This window comes from Xyrauchen texanus, chromosome 37 (assembly GCF_025860055.1).
Source record: "Xyrauchen texanus isolate HMW12.3.18 chromosome 37, RBS_HiC_50CHRs, whole genome shotgun sequence".
NCBI classification, from domain to species: Eukaryota; Metazoa; Chordata; class Actinopteri; order Cypriniformes; family Catostomidae; genus Xyrauchen; species Xyrauchen texanus.
In genome coordinates this window covers 27,859,541-27,886,006 of record NC_068312.1, presented here as the reverse complement: position 1 = coordinate 27,886,006, position 26,466 = coordinate 27,859,541, and the positions used below count along the sequence as shown (strand labels likewise).

Genomic DNA, 26,466 nt, shown 5'->3' with positions numbered 1-26,466 from the left:
TAACCGCTTTATGAGAGCGTGCTCTGATAGGGGCACGGGATGTGTTATGCTTGTGTGTAGGGGTGAACACTGGGTTGTGGGCACATTTTCTGCACAAGACATGTTTGCTCTTTACAAGATTTATTTGGGTCGCCGTGAAAACGGCGTTTGAGTGCAGGCAAGCGGGCAGTGTCACCGGCTTGTTGGCTGCTAAATTCACCACTGCAGTAGCCTGAGAGAAGGGGACTGACAGGGGCTAAGCTTTGACGGTGGTCCGCCGCGGCGGACTGAGCCGTCGTTTGTTCAACACAGTTAGGAAGATTTCGGCTGCTCGGGTTTCAGCGTTACCTTAGATCGAGGCCCGCGGGGGGACGGCGGTCTGCGGCGGCTGTCTGAGCGCGATCGAGGGCGGCCGCCCTGTCGACGCTGAGAAGTCTGAGTTTGTTGAACTGGGCGCTGTGAAGAGGCTCGTGCAGGAGGCTGATCACGTGAGCGGCCTGCAGAGGAGCTAGCGCGACGCGGCAGGAAGAGGTTCATGGCTTGGGTGGCTTTCTGGACTTCTGAGAAGCGGTCAACAATGCCACTCACCGCGGAGCCGAAGAGACCGGTCGGAGAGAGCTCTGCTTCTCCCATGTCGGCTAGTGTTAGCCACAAGTGTCTCTCGGTCACAGTCAGCGAGGCCATGCACTTCCCTAGAACTTGGGCTGCAGCTTTGGTAGCGCGAAGGTTGAGGTCTGTCGTGCTTCGTAGATCAGTAACAGCCTCTGGGTGCCTGCCTTTCTCATCCCACCCCCGAAGAAGGTCTGCTTGTAGGATCTGTAAAACGGCCATTGAGTGCAGAGCAGATGCGGCTTGGCCGGCGGCGGAATAGGCGCGGCCAACATAGGCGGAAGTCGCTCTGCAGCCCTTAGACGGGAGCACAGGCTTGGAACGCCATCTCGTGGAGGGCGGACAAAGGTGTGCTGCTACCGAGTCCTCGACCGGGGGGATGGAGGAGTAGCCTCTCTCAGTGGCGCTGTCCACCGACGCGAGAGAGGTGGAGACGTTGGGAACGGGACCTGGCTGAAAAAGGAGCGTTCCACGACTTTGCAAGCTCCGTGTGTAATTCCGGCAGGAAGGGAGCGGCCCGGGCCGCGGGTGTAGAGCGGCGATGGCTTAGAAGAAAGCAGCCGTTGAGTCTGTTGGGTGCCTGCTCAGGGGGCGGTGACCACTCGAGCCTGAGGCGGTCGACGGCCTGTGTGAGGAGGTGTGTTAACTCCCCTTCGACTCCAGCGCGGGTCCTGCTGGATTCCTGGGCCGAGGAGGAGGCTTGGGAGCCTGACCACTCCTCGCTGTCCGAAGCCATGATGGAACAGCGGCCCTTATCCTCCGCCTCGTCATCCCAGATGGCAGCAGTGCGGCCGCTCGGCGGCAACTGCGCGTCCCGGGGGGGCGGGGAGGGTGAAAGCGATGCTCGAGGGAGAAGCTCCGGCGAGGCAGTCGCTTCAACCACAGTTTCCGGCAGCCTTTGTGAGCGGCGCTTCTTCCTGCGCGGCTGAAGGTGAGGCGGCGCGGCAGTTTCTGCTTGGAGCGCTTCGAGTCGAGCCCGCAGGGCTTTGATGCATTGAGCGCGCGGACGCCTCTCATTGGATGCGAGTTTGCCCAAGCTCGTCTATAGGCTGCAGCAGTTGCCGCAGAGCAACCTATGAGCTCGCTAGCTAGCCCGCTCAAGGTCTGCAGCTGCCGCACTGCGTTGACAATGGATACAAAAATTAAGGATAATTTTTTGGCTTCAATATCTCAGAAAAGATGAATCTTTCCCGTAGCGTAAGCTAGCTTATGCAATACGAGAGAACCTCTCGTAAGAGAACATGTAAATGCTTCACGTTGCACCCCCCACCCCCCAAAGTTCAAGCCATATCTACACCTTTGGTTTTACTGACTGAGAAGATCATCCTTCATCATAAACAGTGCATACTGTGACAGCAAGCGATTTTGGACACAGGGTAAAGCTTCAAAATTTACTGTGTAATTTATGTTCCAGCCCAATATTTTCTGTGGAAAATATTGATGATTTCCAAGTATTGGCATATCTTCTGGAGACATAACCAGTGAGTAGCATGTGGCCTCCGTGCAGAAAACAGCTGCCCGTTGTACAAAGGTGCCTATGTTTGATCCTGAAAGGCAGCAGATGCCCTAATCCTGCCAACACCCTAATCACATGGAGCCTGTAAGGCTGAGTACCCTGCCAGGAACAACCTGAGGCACTTTGGCCCATCGCAAAAAGGCTGGAGTGGATGATCTCGCTGTTAAAGGAAACATCTTTGCTCTTTACTGTACCGCATCCGAAAATTGCGCTGACAGGACATGAAGGGAGGAGTTTCCAAAGAACTGCTGTCACATCTGTTTGCGTTGCCCAGACGGCGGATAATTAAGGTCTTCCAAGAGACCAAATACCAAATATATTATGAAGAAAAAAAAATTTAATCTGACCGCTCATGTTCCAGTTTGTTCCCTACGTGTATTAGACATCTGCTTTGGCCAGTTTAACCACACAAATGACGGTTTCACAAAAGTCCATGTGTACAAAATGAAGCCCCTTTGAACTTTTCCATTAAATTTGAGATGCATATGGGCATGCTGAATTTATTTTACAATATATTCCACAGATAACAATTACATTTGAGACTTAAGCATAACGAGGAAATTGGAAATCACTTGTGAGAAAGGGTGGAGATGCAAAGTGGAAAATTTACGCCTTTGCAGAGAAGAGATTTCCTTTCCTGCACTGAGCAACAGAGAAAATATATGTGATTAATATAGAACTGATTATGAAACCTACTATAAAACCTCCTCCTGATCAAGCAGGACAATACTGCACTCTTAAAACAGGCTTATGAAGTAAATTAATATAATGGGATTTAAATTAGAAAGATAAATGGCGTTTTAGGCAACCCCACATCCTCAAACCGTGCAGCTGTGGAGGAACACAAGCGGTCTGTGGTGAAATAGGGCAAGCTGAGGTGGGCAGCTGCTGATGTGGCAGCGGGTACTAAATACAGGGTGATTCATAATGCAGATACAGTACATTTGGAGTGTTTACAGATCTAGTTTACTCATCTAATAATCACAGCATGAGAGGATATTCTACTTGGAGTGTCTCAGTGGAAAGTCTAAGAGCTTCACAACTACTTGAGTAAAGGTACTGATTACAAGGGTGGGTGAGTTTTTATCTAAGCCACTTCAGTGATTAAATCAACTGTTTGGTTTTTAAAGTTTCCTACTTGAGTATGGGTCGTGTGTTATTTGTGCACAGGTACAGTCAGACGCGGCGTCAGCCGATTTTGCCGGGGCTTCATCCCCGAATGTTTTGAGTGTAGCCCCAAACGTATTTTTAAAAGTTGACTGACAAATATGAAACCGGACAATAGCCTATGTAAACCCCCGAAATCATTAGTTGCCTTATTTCATTGTGCTTTGTCTTTGCACATACTGCATACAGCCTGTAAAATAGACAGGTCTTAAAAATAATCTAGCCTATAGAATAAGTTTCTTTGTTGTCGGCAGGGGCGAATATTTCATCAAAATGTTGGGGGGGACAATAAACATAATTCTCAAGAGCAATTTTTGAAGGGGACAGCAAGGTTTTTTTGTTGTTGCCCCGTTTGCATTTGTATTATTTTATTTCTTAAACAATTATTTTAAGAATATATCATTATATTATTTACAATACACATATATTTTAATGATATTTTGGGGGGGGACAACCCTCAGATGGGGGTAGCTGTGCCAGAATCAGGCATGGAAACTGGTAACAATTAATCAATCACTTTACTTTAAAGTTAAAAGTGAAACATTGTTTATCCCAATGATCCTAATGAAAGGATTTTGACAGATGAACATTGAGAATTATATACAGTTTGATGCCATGGTGTGTCAATGAACTTAGACTAAAGTCATTCATGTATTGCTTTAACTTGGGATCATTTTGACTATGTAAAAAAATATACATTATTTTTTATATCAAATTTTTTTTTACCTCACTTTACTCACTATAATATAACTCTTTTGTGATGACTTTATGGTAATGTACATGAAAATTCAAGAATCATGATAGATATTAGGGCAATCCCACTGATCTGCTCTTCCCAATACATTTTCTTCAATGGTATTGGTCTACAATTTGACATATGTAGCACTTGATGAATTAGTTGTTTGAAGCTGATTTGCAATAAGTTATGTGCTGTATCTGTTCTTTTGCATCACAGATGACTCGGGGAGGAGAGAGGATGAGTTAGTCGAGGATAGTACTAGTGGAAGATTTAGGAACTGTAGAAACAGGCCCAGCCAGAGCAAAACTCAAAGAATACCCTCTCACCAGCTTTGGACTACAGAGAAGTGGTTTCTAGTATGAAAATAAAATTGTCTAGGCTAAGCACCGGATGCCCTTCAATGCTGGAAACGCCTCTGGGTACAGCACAAACTACACTTCAGCTAAACGGATACAATTCATTTGCTGTGAGATATTGTATCCTCCTGATGTTAGGGGAGGAACAGAGCAGTATTGAATAGAAGAAATGAGCTGGAATGAAACACAAGACATTGAATAAATTTAAAATAAACTTTGTGATTTTATTCGTTTTATACTTACTCATACACATCATACAATCCTAAATTTGAATGGGGGAAAAAAAAGGTATCTTGTGGTGTCTCTGGGGGACTGGGCATGCTGGCAAATTAATCCATGAATGCTGGTTAACGTAATGCTCAACATGCCTGAGCTGAAACTAACATCTGAATGTTCTGATAAACTAGGAGAGAATAAAACCTCAAAACCTTTGCTATCATGAAGTTATGTAGAATTTGCTCTGCTGTTTGTCTCTTTAACATGCAATAATGCCCATGAATTGTTGCTATTGTAGAAGAGGTAACCCTATTAGCTCGACATACAGTGCCAGTGATCTAAAAAGACACTGATGGCAATATTAGAGGTGTGGAACTGTGGCCCAGCTGGCTTTTTCCTGCACTGGAGCTTAATATGTTTAGGCATGATTAACATTACCAACTAATTGGCAATGTTCACACATTTTTGGTGTACTCAGTCTCAAGCTGTGGCATTGTAACTTGAGCCAAACATACATAGATAATGCGTTTTACCACGTCTGTATCAAAATACAAAAAGGCGTTTTTTTGTACAGTCTGATAAGACTTGTATGCACTGGGAGATGTATAGGGCATACAGTAAATCCTCAAGCATAAAAGAACAATGCAGACAGAAAGAGTGAGTTCCAAACCCTCATTAAACGGCTGTCAAGATGCTGGCTCATATCAGGCTCAGCAACCATGGTGTGGGAGCATGCAAGCTTTCTGAGCTTCTTTCAGAGAGCTGCTTTCACACCTGCCTCTCTTGACTGCCAGCACCACTAAGGATAATGCTCCAATCACAGATGGTGCTAATTAAAGCTTGGGTTATTTTCTTAAAGCAGCAAGGTCATTGAATTTGCTCAGGCCAGGACTTCAAATCACATTGCTAGGTATCAGTTTGTTGACAGATTTCAATCAAATCGGTTACATCCACCAAGAGTCACATAGAAAATTAGGTTGTATTTGAGATTCTGCCTTGTTAGTCAGGGAATTGTTATGAGTCATGGGAAAATTTGCACAAAGACTTTTTCAGGCTACCTTGCTTGAAGTGAAAGACGGATACAAAATGTCCCACATGGTAGTTTCAGCCCTTTTACAAAGTAATTAATATCACAAACACAGCCAGCACAAAAGACACAGGCCTCACTCAAAGGATTACAGAGAACACACTGCACCTTTCTCCTTACATATGGGTTAATAAACAATACATACCAAAAAAAAAAAAAAAAAATTCAAAAAAAAAAAAATTCTGCTTAACCTTTCCCCTCCTCTCAGAACACTGCAACATTCTATTAAGAATAATTCAATATGAATGGTAGCCACTTATTTACATTAGCGAAGACAGTAGAAACCTTTTAATTTGAATATCAGTGATTCCGGCTCCATTTGTCCATGCATTGTAACAATGGGATTACAATTTTTTTACATTCTTGTTCAGATCAAAGTTACAATCTAAAATGTGGCTGATGAATTTTGCATTTTACCTATTATCCGTGCAAGCATGCAAGGCTTGTCTGTTTGGTGAATATCTGCATCTTCCACTGTGACATCATTAAGCAAAGCAGTGCTCACAAAACGGAAAAGTGTTATGTAATACATCACTAGTCCTGTTAGCCATCATTCATTCATTTGTCTGCTGGTGGTTAATAACAAATACATAGCTTCTCAAAGCTCTGTGACTCTGAGGGCAAAGGTCAAAAGAGTTAATATTTAATTGCTGTATGCGCATCGCTGTTGTTCCATACAGCTCCAAAGATTCTATGCTGCTGCACTTGTGCGAGAATACTTAAGAAATTCCTTTCGTTGTGCTTTGATTCTGAATTGACCGATAATTTTTCAGCCCAATCCTGTCCATTTGTTTTTGGAGACTCTACTCTGTCTAACATCAGAACTTATTATGCTTTAAATTGATACATAATTAGAGATAATTTTTTACATATATTTAAGGGATTTAATACAAATACATTTTTTTAGCTTTTTTTTTTTTTTTTGGACACATGCTTCCAATCCTCCAGTACCAGCCAAATGATAATAAAAAAAATAAATAGACTGCAATCACACAATTCAAGCTACGTACAATATATTAATATAGATCTTTTGATGCCATACACTCATTAAAACAGAAAAGGAAAGACAAAAAAAACTCAGTCACACGCTTATGTCAAATCTCTGGCTACACCCCTCCCCACTACCCCTTCAAAACACATCCAATAACTATTCATGCACCCAACGTTATCATGATAAGTCAGTATATAAAAGAGGCATATTTGAAAATGTACAGGTTGGGATTTGACATGTCAGGGGTAATTAATCAGAATAAAGAAAAACAATAACACAGAAAATAAAAATTGAACATGGGTAAATGTGGGAGTAGTCATTAAAATCTAGATTCTTCAGAAACAATTCGCAATATCAGAGAAATTCCCATTCTCTCAATGCCCCCCACCCCTGAATCAAATCCTCCATTCTCCTGACCCCACATCCCAATTTCCTATAAAAAAATAATGTTAATATCCTAACAAAATCAATGCCAGGGTAAAAACTAGTGTCCACCCTCCCCCCAGTTCACATGGATTCACACTTGACAACCAATCCCTCTTCTCCCTGGCTCTCTAAAGAAACACACACACACACACACACACACACACACACACACACACACACACACACACACACACACGTCCTTCCAGGAGAGACAGGGAGATGATGGTTTAGGGAATGGCCAAGCAGGGGCAGTACCCCCATCACCCCACCCACCTTATCCTACATTGAACAAATGAACCCATTTTAGAATGGTGTTATTCAGCGCCATGGTTCCAAAACTTGCAGGTCAAAGAATTTTGCTCTTAGCCGTCAGTCCTCATAACTTCTGAATCTTCTCAGCTACCACAATGGGGTTCTCCTTGCGGATGCGAGCGGCAGCAGCTCCTCGGTAGTCGTAGGGACAGTCATGTTTGTCAGAGTAACGGTGGATAGCACAAAACAGGTTACCACAGCGACAGTCGAAGCCTAGAGACAACAAAATTGGTAAATCAGGCAGAATAATTAAGAGTTGGTTCAGTCTTTCAATTGACCATATAATTCTTTAGCTAAAGTGTTAAGTTCTCTGAAGTAAGAGCTGGATACCAGAGGTACCACGTGAAATGCAGCACAAACCTGCAGTATGCTGCCTGACCACAACTGTGAAAACTATAACATATTACCTAAAATCACTGAAACTTGAAAATTAGCTTGCTAATAAAAATAAATGTACAATTATGCTGAAGTTGATCTTTCAGTCAATCTTTCAGAAATATATTAAGGTGTAGATGTAGCTTTCTACATCACAGATATCTCTTTAACCAAAGCTCACTTTAATGCAGATTTCTAAATGCCAAAAGAAAAAGGGAACATTTGTGTATGAATATGAAGACTAATATGCTGACTCTTTCAACAAAAAAGAAAATTAACAATTTTTCCATTAAAGATTTTGAAAACCTTTTGTAGTCTGCTCCCAGTGATTGCACCCCTGCCCTCATCCAAAAACACTGCTCTTTCCTTGGCTCTTACCTGTGAGGCCAACTTTTTTCCTACAAGTGAAGCATCGATTCTTCTTTTTGTTCTTGTCAGGAGTCTGATCTCCGTCTGAAGAAGTCTGTGCAGCCTCCCCTACTGGCCCTGTTATTAAATACATGGTCTGCCTTGAGAAATAACTTCTAAAACACAATGAAATTCCTTGCTTCTGGGACTACATGTAAAAGGGATTGTTCACCCAAAAATGAAAATTGTCATTTACTCACCCTGAACACATTGCCTTCTTATAAAGATTGAAAGCAGGGCTTTAGCTCAGATGTGGTTTTTCAAAATATGTTTCTTCTTTTGCCAAACTACTCTGATCTTTCATAACTGGTATATGCTCAAGATTAAATCTATCAGACTTTTGTCAAAAACATAAATTAAAATACATAAAACATAAAAACAACTGAGAGAGCTGAATGTACCAAGGGAATTATATACTTGTGTCTGGGGTAACAATCATACATTTCTACTAATGATTTTGCACTAGGTACAAAAGGGGAGACCAGGATGAGTGTCTCTTTCACACAGAGATTCCAGAAAAAATCATTTAAATGTCGGTCTCTCAACTGTTCTGGTATTGCAAGATTTTGTTCATTCACAGTGCCAGAGCTTTCCCATAATCTGTGCTCACATTCACACTCATTACAGAAAAATCTAGTAAAGACAAAAGTGACATCACGATCGAAGGATGTCTAATGTACAGCATCTTGAGATAACTGGCGACTTCTCAAATGCCCGAATCCTCTTGTAAACAAATGCATCGTGCACAGTACCACAAAAGCAACAGTTAATTTCATTGTCTGCGAGGATGCCAAGTAGGTTCCTTGTTTTAGTATCACTCTAATTCACACTTTTAGTTTTTTCAGTATTAGGGGTGTAGGTTAAGAGATTTGCACAGTAGCCATTTGGGCAGTTATACCCAGTTTTATTTGGGCAGTTATACTTTTTATAATCTACTCATAATTTAAGCTTTTTTTTTTGTGCGCGTTATTGGCTGTTGTATACCAACTGAATTGTTCTTGAGGACAATAAAGATTGAAAGTAAAAGTCATAACAGTCAATAAATAAAAATGGTATCAATGCAGAAATGTGAATAATATTAAATAATAATAAAATAACAATATAAATATTTTATAATAATATTAAAAAACTAAAAATATTTGCAATGATTTCTGCCCTGGATCAGTTAATATGTACATTTGATGAGTCACGTGACACCATGTGAGGAATCGGACATGTGAACGGCGAGCTCTGCGCACTTTGCTAGTTAACACTTTTAAATGACAAAAAACGGTGAGATTCGGTACACTCCGTTCCATAACTGTTCTAGGAGGACAATATGTCAAAGAATTCAAAACCCTAGGGCTCTGGAGACATTAAAAGACACTTACGTTGCTTAAGCTGATAATCCCGAGCAGGCCGCAGGCACAGGAGAGATGAAGGAAATGCGGCAAGAGATGTTGAACATGTCGGCAAAGCTGACGAAGGTTGTTGCTGATTTGGAGGATGTTGCTGTGGTATGTCGATCGATCGCTGCCATGGAGGCGATATTCACTGTAATGGTTACAAGAGTGGGGGATGTCGAGAAACAGATCGATTATCTGGAGTTAATGGAGAGGGAATTATCAGCTAATCCGCTAGCAACCAAGGTGAATTTGGAGCTTGTCTGGGAGACATAGCAGGCAGAATAACATCTGTATTATCGGAATTCCTGAGGGCGAAGGACAGGATATGGTGAAATTCCTATGTGGGTTCTTTCAGAGTTTGCTCGACATAGCAGGCCATAAGCTAGAAATCAATCGAGCTCACAGGGTTCTGGTTCGGCGATCTGTGGAGGGAGACAGGCTGGCCGATCAATTCTGGCCAAATTTCTGAGATCATCCAATAAAGATCTTGTTACGCATGTGGAGGAGTAAAGGAGGGCTTTCTTGGAAGAAACACAGCATTTTCTTGTTCCCAGATTTTGTGAACTCGATAAGAGAGAAACTTGATGGATTCAAGGAATGCAAGAAACTTTTACATCAATGGAAGTTCGCTTTTGCACTGATATTCCTGGCCAAATTGTGAATAGATGCCAAGGATGGCTGTAAAACATTCACATGACTACAGCCATTGATGTTCTTCATAAAGTCAGTGGAGTGAGTAAGTTGCCTTGTGGTACTCATGTTGCAGCCGAGTGGACCGGATCACTATACATTTGCTTGACTGTTTGAAGATTCTGCACGCTCTTTGTGCTGGTTCCGCCCAGCAGCTGGAGTTTATTTTGTAGAGCAACACAGATGAATCTGCATGCTCTTTGTGTATATTCTGCATATTAGCTGGAGTTTGTTTTATAGATCATCTTTTGCTGTGTAATTATATTTCACAAAATTTGTATAGAAACACCGGATTTGAGAAATCTGACGGCAAAGATGTTGTGGGAGTTCTCGTAGGCATGCAAGGACTGTTTGAAGGGATGGACGCCAGTTGGCGCTGTCGTGCGCGGGATTAATGTGCACATTTTTCTTTTTTGTTTGGTTCTGGGGAATATTCGGGGTTTGACTGTTGCGCTAACTTTGGAATGTGGTCTTTATAATCCTGTTTTTGACACACAATCTAGATTTCCTCATGTCAAAAAGTAAAATGTTAATGAGTGTATTGTCTATCTCCACATGGAATGTGAATGGGCTGGGGCACAATATCATGTGGTCAGTGGTGAATGATCAGACTCTGCCATCTCACTTGATGCCGAAAAGGCATTTGATATGGTAGAATGGGAATATCTTTTAAGATTTTGGAAATATGCGGGTTCGGGAATACTTTTATTAGATGGATAAAGTTACTTTATAGACACCAAGTAGCAGCGGTACAAACAAATAGATTAATTTCAGATTACTTTACTCTGGATTGGGGCACCCGGTAGGGTTGCCCTCTTTCCTCATTATTGTTCTGTCTTGCCCTGGAAACATTAGCAGCCACCATAAGGAAGGAGGATGATTTTTCAGGGGTGGTGGCGGGACGTATGGTGCATAAGCTTTTGCTTCATCAGTCTCTGACCCTACTAGATCTATGTCTTGCCTCCACAGAATTATTCATTCCTTTCCCAAGGTCTCAGGATACACAGTCAATTGATCTAAATCTGAAGCTTCGGCTCCGACAGCTTACAACCCAGTAACAGCTTTTCAGCCGGGTGCCATGCAGTGACCCAAACAGGGCATTAAGGACAGCCTCATTTTATTTACAGCAAATTTGTGCGATTTAGTTCATTTTGACCCTTTAATTAAAAGGTTTTCGAACGATGTGGGCAGGTGGGCTTCATTAACCTTCCCAATCATAGATAAATGTAATGTTATTAAAATGAATTGTATTCCAAAATTCAACTACCTGCTACAAATCACTCCCTGTAGATGTCCCCTCTCTTATTTCAAGAAATCTGATAGCATAGTGAAGTCCTTCATTTGGAATGTTAAACGTCCCAGATTACATTTCAGTAAATTGCATAGGCTGATTGACAAAGGTGGGCTAGGTCTACCCAAGACTTTGTTTATTATTATGCATTTGGTCTCAGACATTTGGCTCACTGATCGCTTCCACCTGAGAGAGCCCCTCTCTGGTTTTGTATTGAACAGGAAGTTCTTGCCCCCATTTCGCCATTGCAAAGCCTTTCTATTAAACTAACCGGAGAAGTTACATCCCGTTATCTCTCATTTGTATGCAGTATGGACAAGTGTGTCCAAAGTGTTAAATTCTGACATTTATTTAAATGTTGCCTCGAGCATATGTCTGAACCAAAAATTATGGATTAATAAATCCCCTTTCTGCTGGACAGAGTGGATTGTGAGGGAGGTTAATTTGAGGTCTCAATTCTTTAGGCATTTACAGCTGCGCCACCTGCTTTGTACTATTTTTGGGAGCAGCATACCCCCCCAAGCGACAAATACTCTGAAAGTGGTAATTACTACTTTTGGAAAAGGCCATGAGGCATCAATGTATTACTCCCTGCTAGTTCAGAATCTGAGGTTACGGAGCTTCATCTTCTCTCAATAGATTATGGGAGAAAGATTTAAACTAGGTATTTGGAGGACGGAGTGTGGGCTACAACTCAAAAATACGTCAAGTCAACATCTATAGATGCAAGGGTGCACCTTATGCAATTAAAGATTTATATTGATTCTATTGAACCCTCTCTAGATTGTATAGTGTATAGATTTTTGGTTGAGGGTTTCAGAATTTTAATGTGACACATTGGACACTCATATTTCATTTTGCCCATGACTCAGTATTTTAGGAGATGGGGTGGTCATTAATATAGGGGATAAATACATAAAATATTACCGTAATTTCCGGACTATTGAGCGCACCTGAATATAAGCCGCACCCAGTGAATTTAAATTATTATCATTTTGAACATAAATAAGCCGCACATGTCTATAAGCCACAGGTGCCTACCGGTACATTGAAACAAATTAACTTTACACAGGCTTTAACGAAACACAGCTTGTAACAAAAAATTTGCAGTAAACCGTAGCCTACCAAGAAAGTCATTGGTCACTATCTTCCTCCTCCTGTGCACTGAAACCACTGAAGTCATCTCCTTCGGTGTCGGAGTTGAATAGCCTCAGAATTGCTTCATCCGATATTGGATCGTTTTCATTGTCGCTCTCGTCACTCATTCCTCACACTGCTGTTTCCAACATCTTATCATCGACTCATTAAGACCAAGCTCCTGTGCAGCAGCTCCATTTCCTTTTCCAACAGCCAGATCAAATCGCCTTCAACTTGAAAGCTGCATCATATGCATTTCTCTGTGTCTTTTCCATGATGAGGGTGACAAAATGACTACTGTAATCAGAATGATGGGAAGTTTGACGCGCTCGATTGAATCTAAACAGTAAACAAAAAAGTTGTTTGACCTTAACCCGTTCGGCAATTTCATTGGTCTAATGAAAGCTTCATGCCGCCAAAAAACTGAGCACGTCACAGAACGTTTTTTTTTTTTTTAATAAAATTTGAAAGCGGGAAAAAATCCATATATTAGCCACGTCATTGTTTAAACCGCGAGGTTCAAAGCGTGGGAAAAATTTGCGGCTTATAGTCTGGAAATTAAGGTAGGTCCTTGAAAGAGTTATGATCGGCAGTCAGGTCATTCTTAGGGGATGAAAGTCAACTGGAGCGCCCTCATTTCAGGAGTGCTGCATAGAAATGGGCAGGGTAGCGGCATTTGAAGAAATGTCTTATAGAAGGCAGGGAAACTTATTAATAAGTTATTTAATATAAATGGGGCAGCTATTTGGTATTTTTGGTAGGCTCTCGGGGAGGGGAAGTAGAAAGAGAGATTTGTAGTTTTAAGTGTGTGTGTTTTTTTTATTTTTATTTATATATATTTTGTGTATTTGTGTATTCTCAGGTTGGACCCACAGGGACATTTGTTGAGGGTCAGGGTGGGGTTGGGGATTGGGAGGGCAAAAGGGAATAATGGGGATTAAAAGTTGATTCTGTGTATTTATGTTTGATTTTCTGCTTCATATGTCTGAATCAATACAAAGTTTTAATCATAAAAAAAATATGATACAGTATCTTAGATTGTAAACAATATTTACTGAAAAATAACTTCACTGACAAGCTAAAGCTATGCTTTTTTTCAGATATTAGCATTTATAATCAAATTATTATTAATTTGCAGTTTATTTGTTGGTGTCTTTTGTTTTGAAAATATTTTCTATTTTCCACCATCTTTGTTTTATATAAAAAATAAAAAAAATTCACAAATAGAACAAATTAGCAAACACATTGTTTCCTCAATGTTGCACTGCACTTAAACACTTTTTTTGAGAAGGCAGCTGATCTCGAGGTAAATGTTTTTCTTTTTGATGTTATTTTCATGACTTACAAGCTGAAAAACTAAAAGTAAAAGCAACATTTGGAAGAAAAATATAGAAATGCATTATTTTGGACTACTGTATGTGTTGGAAAATAGCAATAAATACGTTTTCGGAGGTTTTGTAATTTTTTTGCCATTGTTCATAAAATGTATGAACAAACCGCTGACCTGTCGTAATGTTGCATACTAACGCTTAAATCTGTTTGCGCCGAGTGTGTAAGAAAGTCTACTTCAGGTTTGGCATTTGGTGTGCTCTACTCACTGAATGTAAGAGGAAAAATTATTTATCACATCAAGTTTATGATGCTGTAAATTAAGCTGACAGTCTATTAATTTAACTGACATTTAAAGTGGAAACATCAATTCCTTTACTTGGATTTAAAAAAATTAAAAAAAATATCAGAAAAGGATGACCTTTTTTTTTTTAACACAATGCCATGAATGAGATAATGTCAACTGTATGACAGCCATCTGTTTTTAAAACTGCGCTGTACCATGAAATGGTTACATCAGTATACAAACTTTTCCTTAGCAAGATAAGTCATCACTACGAAACACACCCTTGACAGTATCGGCACTGCCTATGTTCACACTGACACATTCAATGATTGATGCTGGCAATGTTGCTGGAATCTGATCTGGGAACATAATTTCTGGCAGTCCACCTTCGACTAGCGTTCAAAAAGAAGACACCTCTGCAATTTTTCCAGCAAACTGCCGGAATCAAAGCCCAGTGTGAATGCAGTTTATGTGTGAGTGAGAACATAGCTGACCTGTGCTTATAGACGAGCCCTCATCATCTTCCTCCTCATCCTCCTCCTCCTCCACTTCTGCTCTATCTGAATCAGTGGTTCCAGTGTCCTGTGAGATGCTCATAGCAGTCATTTGTTGGGTTACAGGGCTGGGCGAACTGCTGCATCAACACAATTCAACCAAATACTTGTATTAGTTGTTATAATTGCTCCCTTTAAAATGCTTCGTGGATTTTGCTTTTTTAAAGATTAAGATTTAAAGATTTTTTAAAGATTAACACCGATCTATTATTTAAAAAATACAGTTTTGCATCTGTAGTTTGCACAAATTCTAGAATCCTTACCTAGACGTACGTTCTTCAGGTGGGGTGACTGCTTCTGAGGTGGGTACAGGGGCGGACTCCACAGACACTGCAGATGCGCCTGGGGAACCTACAGGTGATGTGGCAGCTGGAAGACAGACATGAGCTCACCAACTCATGGTCAAACCAATCAGAATCAAAGCATTTCTTCCAAGAATTAGTTCACGCAAAATGAAAATTCTGTCATTTACTCACCCTCATGTTGTTGCTTGTCTGTCCTTCTGTGGAACACAAAAGGAGAAGCTAGGCAGAATGCTAGGAACTGACAGCCTCATTCATCATTCAATTTTATTCTATGGAAAAAAGATGCAATGAATGTGAACAGTGACAGAGGCTGTAAGTACCTATCATTCTCCCTAATATCTCCTTTTGTGTTTTGCAGAAAAAAGTCTGGAACAACTTGAGAGCGAGTAAATGACAGAATTTTTATTTTTCAATTTTGAACTTTTTCATGAAACTATTTTCAACAATTTTGGAAATTCAACTGAGGGTACACAATTGTTTCCCAATGAAATAGGTGCATGTGAACAGCAAGTCTTGTGTTATTTTGCTGTTCAATTACAGGCTTAGCAGCCTCACTGGCTTCAACACTGTTCATTCACTATTAGCAACCCAATCACCTGTCTAATTCAATCCCCCAGTAGAGGGTGTAAATCAGACGTTTCATCACAATCCGATTTTATCTTGATTCCCTTGGCCCGTGATCTGATATTTGCAGAAACTCCAAAGTCTGCCACAATACGATTTCGATTTGATTCAGGGCCCTGCGATCGATATTCCGATATTATGTGCCTATTTTACACAATCAATTACATTTTTTTTGCCCTCTAATGCAACCCCCAAAAAATTTGAATTTTTTATTGAGCTCTCTGAAAAGTGCAAATTTAGTATCCACATCGGGACATCAAAAACAAGGTACTTCAGATGTTGAAAAAAATTATACAGATAATATTTTGAAAAATATTAAAGTGATCATCAGTCGTTTAACAGCTTATTTTTCAGTTTAATCAATTTCTTACATGACATGACAAGTACTTACATGACCTGTTACCAACTATATGTGCTATCTGCGGTTTACTTGGCTATAACTTCCAAAGTTTTAATGAAAAATTCTGTTAAAGTAAACTGGGATAAATGTAAGTAAGAGTGTTGATGTGTAAAGTCTTATAACTGATGCTAGTGCTGGGCAGCAAGTGATTTCAATGTCACCGTTGTCAAGACGTTTCACATGATGGCTGATCTGCTCCATGGTACCGGTACTTTTTAATAGCAAACTGTCATGTTATTTTCAAAGGGGTCACATGTACAACGATATCGATGGAAGCCTGAATTAATTGTGCATGCCAACAGTTCGGTGTTTGTCACAAGAGCTCGCATGTTAAGGAGCACCCAGTTGACGCACGCGCGTGCGCAGACCCTGTCACTTGTTTAAAGCTTGCGTTTTGCTGGAAGCTCGATTGACACGCGCACACACAGATAGTGGAGTGTAATTTGGCTTCACAGACCATGCGCACATCCTTGTCCCACATGAAAAGCATATTTAGTGCTCAAAGTGAAATGAATAAAGTTGCTTAATCCCCTGACAGAAAATTGTAAGGACATGGCTGACATGAGAGTATTAAAATAAAAGTGCATCTTAAAAAATGTCTATCGATATTTACGTGTTGTATGAATAACATTGGATCATTGGTTATTGGATCGATACATTGATCCAGATCAATGGATCATTACACCCCTATCTCCCAGTATCCTACCTTTCTCACCTGGGGGGCTGCTTCGCCCCCCTCCTTGTTGTCTCTGCAGATGTTCCTTGTAGCAGACAGAGCACATTCCGTTGGTGCGAGGGTTACCATAGAAACCGCATCCCATAGTACAAAGCATTGGCACCTGTGTCTGATTTGTCTCCTGAGCCATGCTGTCTAAGAAGGGGGGGTAAGGGGGACGGGAGAGGGCAATCCTAGAAATAGGGTTTGAGAATTAGTATTATATGAATTAGCATAATGTATTAAGAAGTGGCTAGACAATGGAGAGGCTGATATTAAAGCACCAGAGCATAAGGATTAAATGTAGGCTGTAATTGCCATCATGACACACATGATAAAAAGACAAACATCTCAGGTTGTGAGATGTGTCTGCCATCAGACAAACCAAATTAGACATTCATTACAGATCATCTGTAGACAGATCACTGCAAAATGCTGACACAAGTTTTGCAAACACAGCAATCAATAAGTTCGCACCGTAGTGGTTTGTTGTTGACATGACTGATTGATGTGTACCATCTTATTGCCACTAGCGCCATAGGAAGTGAAATTGATACTCAAAATGTCATAGCAGCTCGACCTGGTGTGTTTTTCTTTTTCTAAACAACTGCACTGAAATGTCAAGGTCAGAAAGTGCCCTCCTAGTGATGAATGTTTGCTTTGCTATGGTGAAACGGTTTACTGTTGCTGAACTCCCGTTATAGGGAGAATCAAACTTTAAACCCAATGGCTTATTTTTTTGGTGGCCCTGCTAGACTCGGTTGCACGAAAACAAAAGATATTTTGAACGTCTGTTTGTTAGCCTTTTGTTTCTCAAACAAACAAACGAATGGTCCAGGTTACTGTTACCTTAAAATCCTGGTGATCAAAAGACGATTGGAAATATAGGAACAAGCTGCCATTCGAAATAAATACGCCCATAAATCATTATTATGGGAATGTAGAAGTATTTCATAACTGTCTGACCGATAAACCACCCAGTAAACATACATAAGTCCGGTTATTTTGGAGGCTGACCATGGGAAACCAGCTGAGAGCAGCTCCGCAATTAGGAAAACATTTCGTCTTTGACCCGAGTATCGGGACAAATAACAACCCGACGTGCTGTCAACGTCAAAGTGACACCAAAAAATAATATTTTCCTTCAAAAGTAGTTGACGTTGCGTAGAATTGACAGTGTTAAAGTCGCTGACTTCGTGAAAGTCGTTTTGTTAGTGATTTTCAAATAGCCAGGCTAACGAGCTAGCTCTGCTAACGGCTAGCTGACGTGATGGCACGCACACAAAACGGAAAGCTGGGACCACCAGACCGTCCCGCGGTCATTCGCGGTGGCTTAAAATCCCAGTAAGCTCGGATATTTACCCGTATTTTGGTGCGATTGAGGAGAAATCGACGACCTTGATCCACAGAAATCGTCAGAGAAGGTTCCTGGTACGCGTGTGCGGCCTACTTCCCAGCGTCATCTGAAACAACAGACGTGACGTCACTGCATTGCTCCACTGTTGCTTCGCTGGTGTTTAGAAGCAATCTCTGTAGTTTTTTTTGTTTTGTTTTTTGGTCTTCCCTAGGAGACAAATCTTTTAATATACCTAAAATTATTTCTTAAATATACTTAAAACTATTAACATACAAAAAAAAAAAAAAAAAAAAAATTCTTAAAGGAATATTCCAGGTTCAACACAAAATATGCTAAACTGACAGCTTTTGTGGCATAATGTCGATGTCGGTAATTATTTTTACTCATTAGAAAAGTTGTACTTCTAAAGAAATGAATAGTCATTTTAAAATATATGCACAAAATCATGAGCACTCACATGAGATGAAGACTAATATTAGTAACCTTATAAAATCTGTTTTAATATAAATAGAGAGGGTCCCCTCAAGGGGGCTGCCATGTTAGGATCACATTATTAACTGAATACTACTTGCTTAATCTCAGTAACCACCCTGTTATTGGACACTTTAACTCATGTATTAAATTCATCATGGCTTTTCTGTGTAAAGTTATATTCATATTTACAACTTTGTTGCCATGACGATGTGACGCCACAAACCCTGTAATCATGGTAATTTAGTAGTCCGCCACACAAAACTACAATTTTAACAACTTTACAGCTCAAATAATACATGAGTTTTAAAAGAAAAATTTGTGTAAGTGCTTTTCAAATTTCTATCTTGGAACCCTCCCAAATTGGCCCCATTCACTTACATTGTAAGTGCCTCACTAAAACCTAGTTTCATGAAAATAATTTTGGCTGGTATTCAACAATACACCCCAAATTTTGTCGAAAGAGTTTAACTTGTATGGAACCTGACATTTTCCTTTAAGTGCTTTTTTCTCCAACTCTTCGTTTTAGGATGTGTATGCTTTTATTTCAAGTTGAATGTCAAGCTTCCAAATTCAGCACCTTTCTGGAAAATATTCAATTTTGACTTGATTTTAATGATTGTTCTCACAGTATTATTCATTTATGTATACATATAATATACAGTATTGTAACAACAGTGTGTATTATGCTGTTAGACAGTATATTGCCTATTATAAAGAAGAACAATCCTTAATTTTGTAGAATCCATCATTTGTGTCAAATTATGCAAAAACAAATGAATGCTTTGACAAAAGTAATTTTATTTCCTCAATTTATTTACCAAATTATATAAACACATGCAATCTCATGGTTTTCAATGAAAATAAAATAATTCATACAAAATCAGTGACAACGAAGGACGGCGTTTGCTTTCTTTCAGTTGAGATCATCTTCGATAGACATATATTAGCTCATTAGTACATTTCCAATACTCTAGGTTGAAAATACTGACATTGATGAACTAAAAATATGTATTTTTATTTGCAATGAGTGAACATTTTAATGTCTATTTTAAAATGGAAATAATTACAATGTGACAATTTGGAGCATATATTAATGTCATTCATCAAGACATGTCCTTTATTTGGGTGCCATTTGCAGATTACCCTTTCACTGTTATCTGAGGTGCAAAGGGCCCAACCAACCAATTGAGAGGCGTGTTATTGAGGAGATACTCTATGACTCCATCCAAAGATTGTCGTAACTGTTGAATAAGATACACAATCAACATCATTATTACACAGACCAGTTTTACAACAGAACAGAGCACAACAATTGGCATTCACTCAAAATGACAATACCTGTGTAATCTGCTGGCGTGTTTGCTGTAGGAGGAAGGGAGTGAGGGTCCTGGTGCTAGCCAGAGATGCCTGGAGTTCTTCAGCTGTATGTCGAGCATTAAGAAGCTGTTCCTGCATGGTGCCTGGGAGACCCTGTACACTAGACACAACCCCTGAACACGCAACCTTCAGCTGGTCACTTAGACTTTGAACCATTGACAGGGCTCTCCTCTCCAGCTGCTATGGGGAGACAATGACATATACACTAAGAATATGCCTGACAGACAGATACACACATAATAAGTACTTTTTTAGCATGAAGAACCTGTGTTTGAGAGCAAACTTTTGTTATACATTGCAAGTAAAAGTCGAAAAACTACAAATACTATAAACATCCTTACCTCTCTCTGGTCTTGTGCAGCATCCACCTCTGCCACCCCTGTTCCTTTTTTCTCCAGTTCCTTGGGAGGCCCTTCCTTCCATTCTTTCCAGTTCTGAAGTAACTTCTCTGGAGTTCCCCCTAGCTGCTGGTTGGCACTGGCTAAGGTAGCCCGGGCAGTTTCCAGCCAGTCTAAAGTGCTGGTGATTTGAGTCACAGCCACATGTGTGGTGTCTCTGGCTTTGCGGGCTAAGGGATTGCTCAAGTGCCCTCTCCCTGACCTTGGCAGACAACTTACCAAGGCGGACAAAGTAACTAGGGTGAGAAGTCACTATGAATCCTTCCTCTTCGCTTGGCCTTGGTTCAGCCAGGGCAGCTGTAGGCAGAATGTACAATAATGAGATCAATAGCAAAACCTTGATATGGTACATAGTTTTCTCTATGTACTAGTGTGAGCAACAACCTAACTTATATATATGTTCAATCCAAGAAAGCTTAAAGGAAAAGTTCACCCATAAATGAAAATTCACAGTTTACTCACCCTTGTATTGTTCCAAACACATGTGACTTTCTTTCTTCTATAGAACACAAAAGGAGTTTTCTAGCAGAATGTAAGCCACGGTCATCATTCACTTTCATTATACGGAAAACAGATGAAAGTTAAAGGGACAGTTCACCTCAAAATGAACATTCGGTCATTGTTCACTCACCCCTGTGTTTTTATAACCCCATTTCAGAACCCATAGAGGTCTGTCACAAATGCTCACGGGTTCAGAATGGAGACAAGCCATTCCCACTTCCTCTATCTATAGCTGTACTGCGGTCAAACAAATGAGGCAGGACATAAAAATTAATCTATTCTCCGACTACAAACTCATCAGACATATTTAGTAAGTTCGGTTTTCTGGTTTGTGTACAGCTGTGCTGTGTGCTGTTATTTATGTTGCTAGGACCTGGTTTTAGATAAACAGAAGCAAGCGAGTTTCGCTTGAACGTCCCATTTTGTGAACTTGCTCTCGTGCAGTCTCATGAACACGCAGAGGAACGGTCACTCAACAGTTTCCCTAATAATACATTTGATTTTGGTTTGATTCTCACCTAATATTGTTGTATGCTTTCATAAGAATCGTGAGTCTCATGGAATAATTAGTCGGCTGAATTATACTTTTGCATACTTTTAAAGCTTGAAGAGGTGGTCACCATAAACTGCCATTTTATGACATCACTGAGCACAAAATGTATTCACAATTTCTCCCTTTGTGTTAAGAAAAAGAAAGAAAGTCATACTGGGTTATAACAACACAGGGGTGAGTAAACAATGACTGAATATTTATTTTGGGATGAACTATCACCCTCAGGTCATCACAGATGTGTGACTTTCTTTCTTCTGCAGAATACAAACAAAGATTTTTTTAAGAATATCTCAGCTCTGTAGGTTCATACAATGCAAGTGAATGGTGGCCAAAACTTTGAAGCTCCAAAAAGCTCTAAAAGCCAGCATAAAAGTAATCCATAAGACTCCAGTGGATAAATCCACATCTTCTGAAGCTAATTAAGTGTGGGTGAGAAACAGATAAATATTTAAGTCCTTTCTTACAATAAATCTCCTCTTTCACTTCAAGCATTGTAATGAATTTTCAGTTATTTTGGAGATTCATATTCTTCATGAATATCACCACATACTGGTCGGGGCTGGTCAAACGTGTACATTTATAGTAAAAAAGGATTTAAATATTGATTTAAAGATATCCTGAAGACATGGATTTAGCCACTGGAATTGTAAGGGTTAATTTTATGATGCCTTTATATGCTTTTTGGAGCATAACATTTCTGCCCACCATTCACTTACCAATTTTCTTCTAAAAATCTTCATTTGTGTTCTGAAGAAGACAGAAAAACATACAGATCTGGGATTTCATGATGTTGAATAAATGAAGAGAGAAATTAAATTTTTGGGTGAACTATTCCTTTAAGACACTTTGCCCTAATGAGCTGAAATAATAAATTATCTTGAACTAATAATTCTTAATACTAGATCATTCTTAATACATACACAAAATTGTTTGTATTAACAAACACTTTAAGATTCAAGTCAGCATGTAATTAATCGCATTACTTGGTAATAATGCAATATTATTACTTGAAAGTGAAATGGGCCTGCAATCCTTATTGGTTCATTTAGCATGCTATTGTTACAACTGAAACAACAAAATCTTTCAAACATGAATGAGATCCTTGGAATTTCATTGTGACCATGTGTTTTCAAACACAAAGTTAATTTCAGAAGAGAACACACAATAACTAATTTTACCTTTAAACTTACCTTTAAAAACAATTACTGTGTCTAAAACACAACTTAACTCACCAAGCTCTTTCTCACTGAGTGGAAGGTTTTGATCCACCCAGTCTTCAGAGTGTGTGAGAGCCTTGTCTACACCATTACTGACCATCTGGCCCACACGGGACCCCATGACGGTATTTATGCCTTCGGTCATAGCCATACAGGTCTTTTCCACACCCCCCAACACAGCCCCCACCACAGCATCCTTAGCTCCTGACACAGATTGGTACACCATGCCCACTGTGTCTGATACCAACTGCAATTGAGAAATACCAAATAAGTGCCTATTCATATCCCTTTATCAATTCACAGGCCAAATGCTATAGGTTACAAACAGACTAAGACTGTCAAGCATTACCTTGTCTGCTGGTTGTTGTAAAATGGGAAATTTTTCTTCTACCTCGTCCAGCCCTTTCATAGCGTATTCATTTACCACTGAAACTGCAAAAGAGAAAAAAATAAAATCTGCTGCTATTTGAAGTAAAACTTTGTTAATAGGGTACAATGGGGCTAAAGGCACACCTTAAGGGAAATTAGCTTTTTTCAGGTGACCTATCGGGTGAAGACTACTTACTCTGTGGTTCCAGTCGGTCTAGTATGGGTTTGGAACCTGTTGTAGCAGCAGCACCCAGAGTGCGCACCCCACTCTCTGCCACCTCCATTACTCCTTTCAGGAGTGACACACTGTGTTTAGTAGTGCTGTAGGCATTGTACACCGCATCACATGCTGAACTCACCAACGGCAGATTACCCACCCTGGATACTATGCTCTGAAATACAGCATTAAAACATATTGAACTATATTCATTGTAATTCAAATTTGATTTTAATATGTTGTTTACACTTACTTTTTATGCACAATGGACCTCATTCATATAAAACTATCAGAACGAATTTCTGTTTAAAATGTTTCTAAAACCATTTAGACAATTACGTAAATATACACAGAAATTGGTTCTGCTTATGTTAAAATAATAAGGCGGCCTTATGTATTATACAAAATGTAAAAAGTTTTATGACTGAAAGGAACATAACTCTTGTTGTGTACCTGTGTATATGAGGAGGTTTAGAAAATATATAACTGACCTGTTGCTCCTGGCTAGTCTGTGATGTCTCTTTGTCCATCCCACCTGTTTTCTCATTGTCAGACATTCTAAGGGGAAATATTCCAGTAGGGGTTTACATTAAAGGTAACTAGGAGATGGCAAAATAATTTACACAAGTCAACATCCAGTCCTTTGATAGTCCTGGAGAAAAATTCCTATCAAACAAACACCATCCTTAAAAACCTAACCCTATAACTACATTTAAAAATGAAAGAGAACTCTTAGATTGAAAGAATGTAGTTAACCCTGCCATAAACCCGAACACTCAAATCTGATTGGTTGATTATAAGGTTGTTCCAAGACCAACAAGGATGTTGTTCCATGTCCTAGATGGCAAGTAACATTAAAGGAATACAGTACTGTACATAAGTTTTAGGCACTTGTGAAAAACTTTGTGAGGATTTCTTAAAAACAAAATGACATAAATAGTTTTCATTAATCAATTAACGTCATACAAAGTCCAGTAAACAGAAAAAGAGCTAAATCAATATTTGGTGTGAACACTTTTGCCTTGAAAACAGCACCAATTCTCCTTCTTACACCTGGACACAGTTTTTCTTGGTTGTTGGCAGATATGATGTTCCAAGCTTCTTGGTCTCAATCACTTCTGTCTTTTCATGTAATCTGTTAGGGCTTGCCATCTGTTGCAGGGCTCCCTGTTCTTCTAATCTAATATTTTCTATTTGCAAAAGGAATGTTTGGGAGTATAAAATGTATATTTCCTATTGACACATTAAAGTAAAAGATATAAATAACCATTTTAAGACAAATGTTTTTGTGAAACATCTTATGTGCCTAAGACGTTTGCACAGTAGCCTACTACAGTTTACAGAAAATTTAAAATTCTCTAATCATTTACTTACCCTCATAACATCCCAGATGTGTATGACTTTCTTTCTTCTGCAGAACATAAACTAAGATTTTCACTGTACAGTTTGCCACTGTACATCAGTCTCTGGGCAAGATCGTGATTTCGAGTCCGGTTATATTTCCTAAAGTTTAACGCACGCACAAAGCTATAGATGAAGCTAGGAAGTGTAATCGAGCTTGAAATCATATTATTGCCAAGGAGACTGATGATGTCAAAATAGTGGAAAAGAGAGTAATATACAACATAAAGTGAAGACACATCTTGTGTTCTCTTACGAGAGGTTCTCTCGTATTGCGTAAGCTAGCTTACGCTACGGGAAAGATTAATCTTTTCTGAGATATTGAAGCCAAAAAATTATCCTTAAAGGGGTCATGACATGGTTTTTTTTATTGTATTATTATGTTCCCTTGGGTGCAATTATAGTATTAATATATTTTTTTTTAAGAAAAACTTTTAAAATCTAGTGATTTATGACCTTTTCCCACCCTGTTTCTCATCCTCTGATTCAAACAGTCTGTTTTGGGGGCGTTTTCCATTTAAGACTTCAGTGTTAACGCCCACTGTTATGATTGGCTAACGTCAGTGCCTATGTATCAATTATTGACGCCCCCAGCCAGAACAATATGCAAGTAAACTAAGTAAAAACACTGTGATTATTCATAATGAATGAAATTGCGCTTTAAAAAGTAGTTTAAAGTTTAAAATAGATTACTTACAATTTGCGTCGTCGTTGTTCCCAGAATAGTCGGCACGGACTTATCTTTGAGCAACAGTTTTCTGGCAAAGCCAGCATCATATTGAGATTTGTTCTCAAAACAGTCATCCTTAAAATGACTGGAACGTCCGCAAAAAATAAACTGCATCCATTTTTCCCTGACGTCTGGATCTTTCGGCAGCTTATTCAGAGGTTTTGTTTGACCACAGCCAGGAACAGCACATCTGTGTGGCATCGTAATTTTCCTGTGCACAAGTAGTCTCTGTCAGAGCTCGCTGTCCATCGACTGAACACTTGTGAGGCGACGGCGATACTGAAATGAGCGTAGTTGTCTTGCGCTTAGAGCGTAGTTATCTTGTGCTGGAGGCGGTCATATGCAAACGCTGTTACGTCACTTCTAACCGACACGTCACTTCTAACCATGAATCCAGAACGGGCTGTATTTTGAGCTTGATTAAATAAATGATTCGTTTAGAATGGGGAGGACGTCTTAAAATATTAAACTTGCAGGACGTTTTAATGATACAAAGACCTCTTATATACCAAAAGATCAAGGCAAATTTGGTTTCTCATGTCATGACCCCTTTAATTTTTGTATCCATTGTCAACGCAGTGCGGCAGCTGCAGACCTTGAGCGGGCTAGCTAGCGAGCTCATAGGTTGCTCTGCGGCAACTGCTGCAGCCTATAGACGAGCTTGGGCGAACTCGCATCCAATGAGAGGCGTCCGCGCGCTCACTGCATCAAAGCCCGCCAAAATGGGCGTGACTTGAGTGCATATAAGCGTAGTTCGTAGGCTGGAACCCTGGTTTTCATTGACTGAAGCGAAAAGTCGCTCGTGGCGCGAGTACGGCCGGCTACGCAATACTCGTTCCCTCATCTAGAGAGAACCGAGGTTACGTTAGGTAACCGATACGTTTTGTACTCTAATTTAATCATATTTTTGCTCGACTTAAATAGGAGTGTTCATTCTGACTCCAGAAAGCACTACTTGTAACAAATAAAGAGAGA

At 39.9% G+C, this 26,466-nt stretch overlaps 2 protein-coding genes across 2 annotated transcripts; both read right to left on the bottom strand.

Moving 5' to 3' along the window:
• Positions 1–4,586: 4,586 nt before the first annotated feature.
• LOC127630884 (AN1-type zinc finger protein 5-like) lies at positions 4,587–18,377 on the bottom strand. Its single transcript, XM_052108732.1, has 6 exons — positions 18,260–18,377; positions 16,889–17,091; positions 15,117–15,222; positions 14,794–14,933; positions 8,152–8,259; positions 4,587–7,611 (listed from the first exon to the last, which is right to left on the bottom strand). Exons 2-6 carry the CDS (start codon positions 17,046–17,048, stop codon positions 7,463–7,465), a joined length of 663 nt encoding a protein of 220 aa, XP_051964692.1. The 5' UTR covers positions 17,049–17,091; positions 18,260–18,377; the 3' UTR covers positions 4,587–7,462.
• A 1,213-nt stretch (positions 18,378–19,590) lies between these two features.
• LOC127631097 (perilipin-3-like) lies at positions 19,591–25,237 on the bottom strand. Its single transcript, XM_052109072.1, is given in 8 exon segments — positions 19,591–19,969; positions 20,067–20,285; positions 20,447–20,675; positions 20,677–20,800; positions 22,790–23,021; positions 23,124–23,206; positions 23,340–23,535; positions 23,852–25,237. Coding segments are annotated over 8 exon segments (1,251 nt in total). The 5' UTR covers positions 23,918–25,237; the 3' UTR covers positions 19,591–19,867.
• Between the last annotated feature and the right edge of the window lie 1,229 nt (positions 25,238–26,466).

Coding starts and splice junctions, on each gene's coding strand:
- LOC127630884 (XM_052108732.1), bottom strand. CDS start 17,048: ATGGCTCAGGAGACAAATCAGACACAGGTGCCAATGCTTTGTACTATG. Junction 8,260..14,793: donor GGGCTCGTCTATAAGCACAG/GTCAGCTATGTT, acceptor ATTTAATAACAG/GGCCAGTAGGGGAGGCTGCA. Junction 7,612..8,151: donor GAAAAAAGTTGGCCTCACAG/GTAAGAGCCAAG, acceptor TGTTGTCTCTAG/GCTTCGACTGTCGCTGTGGT.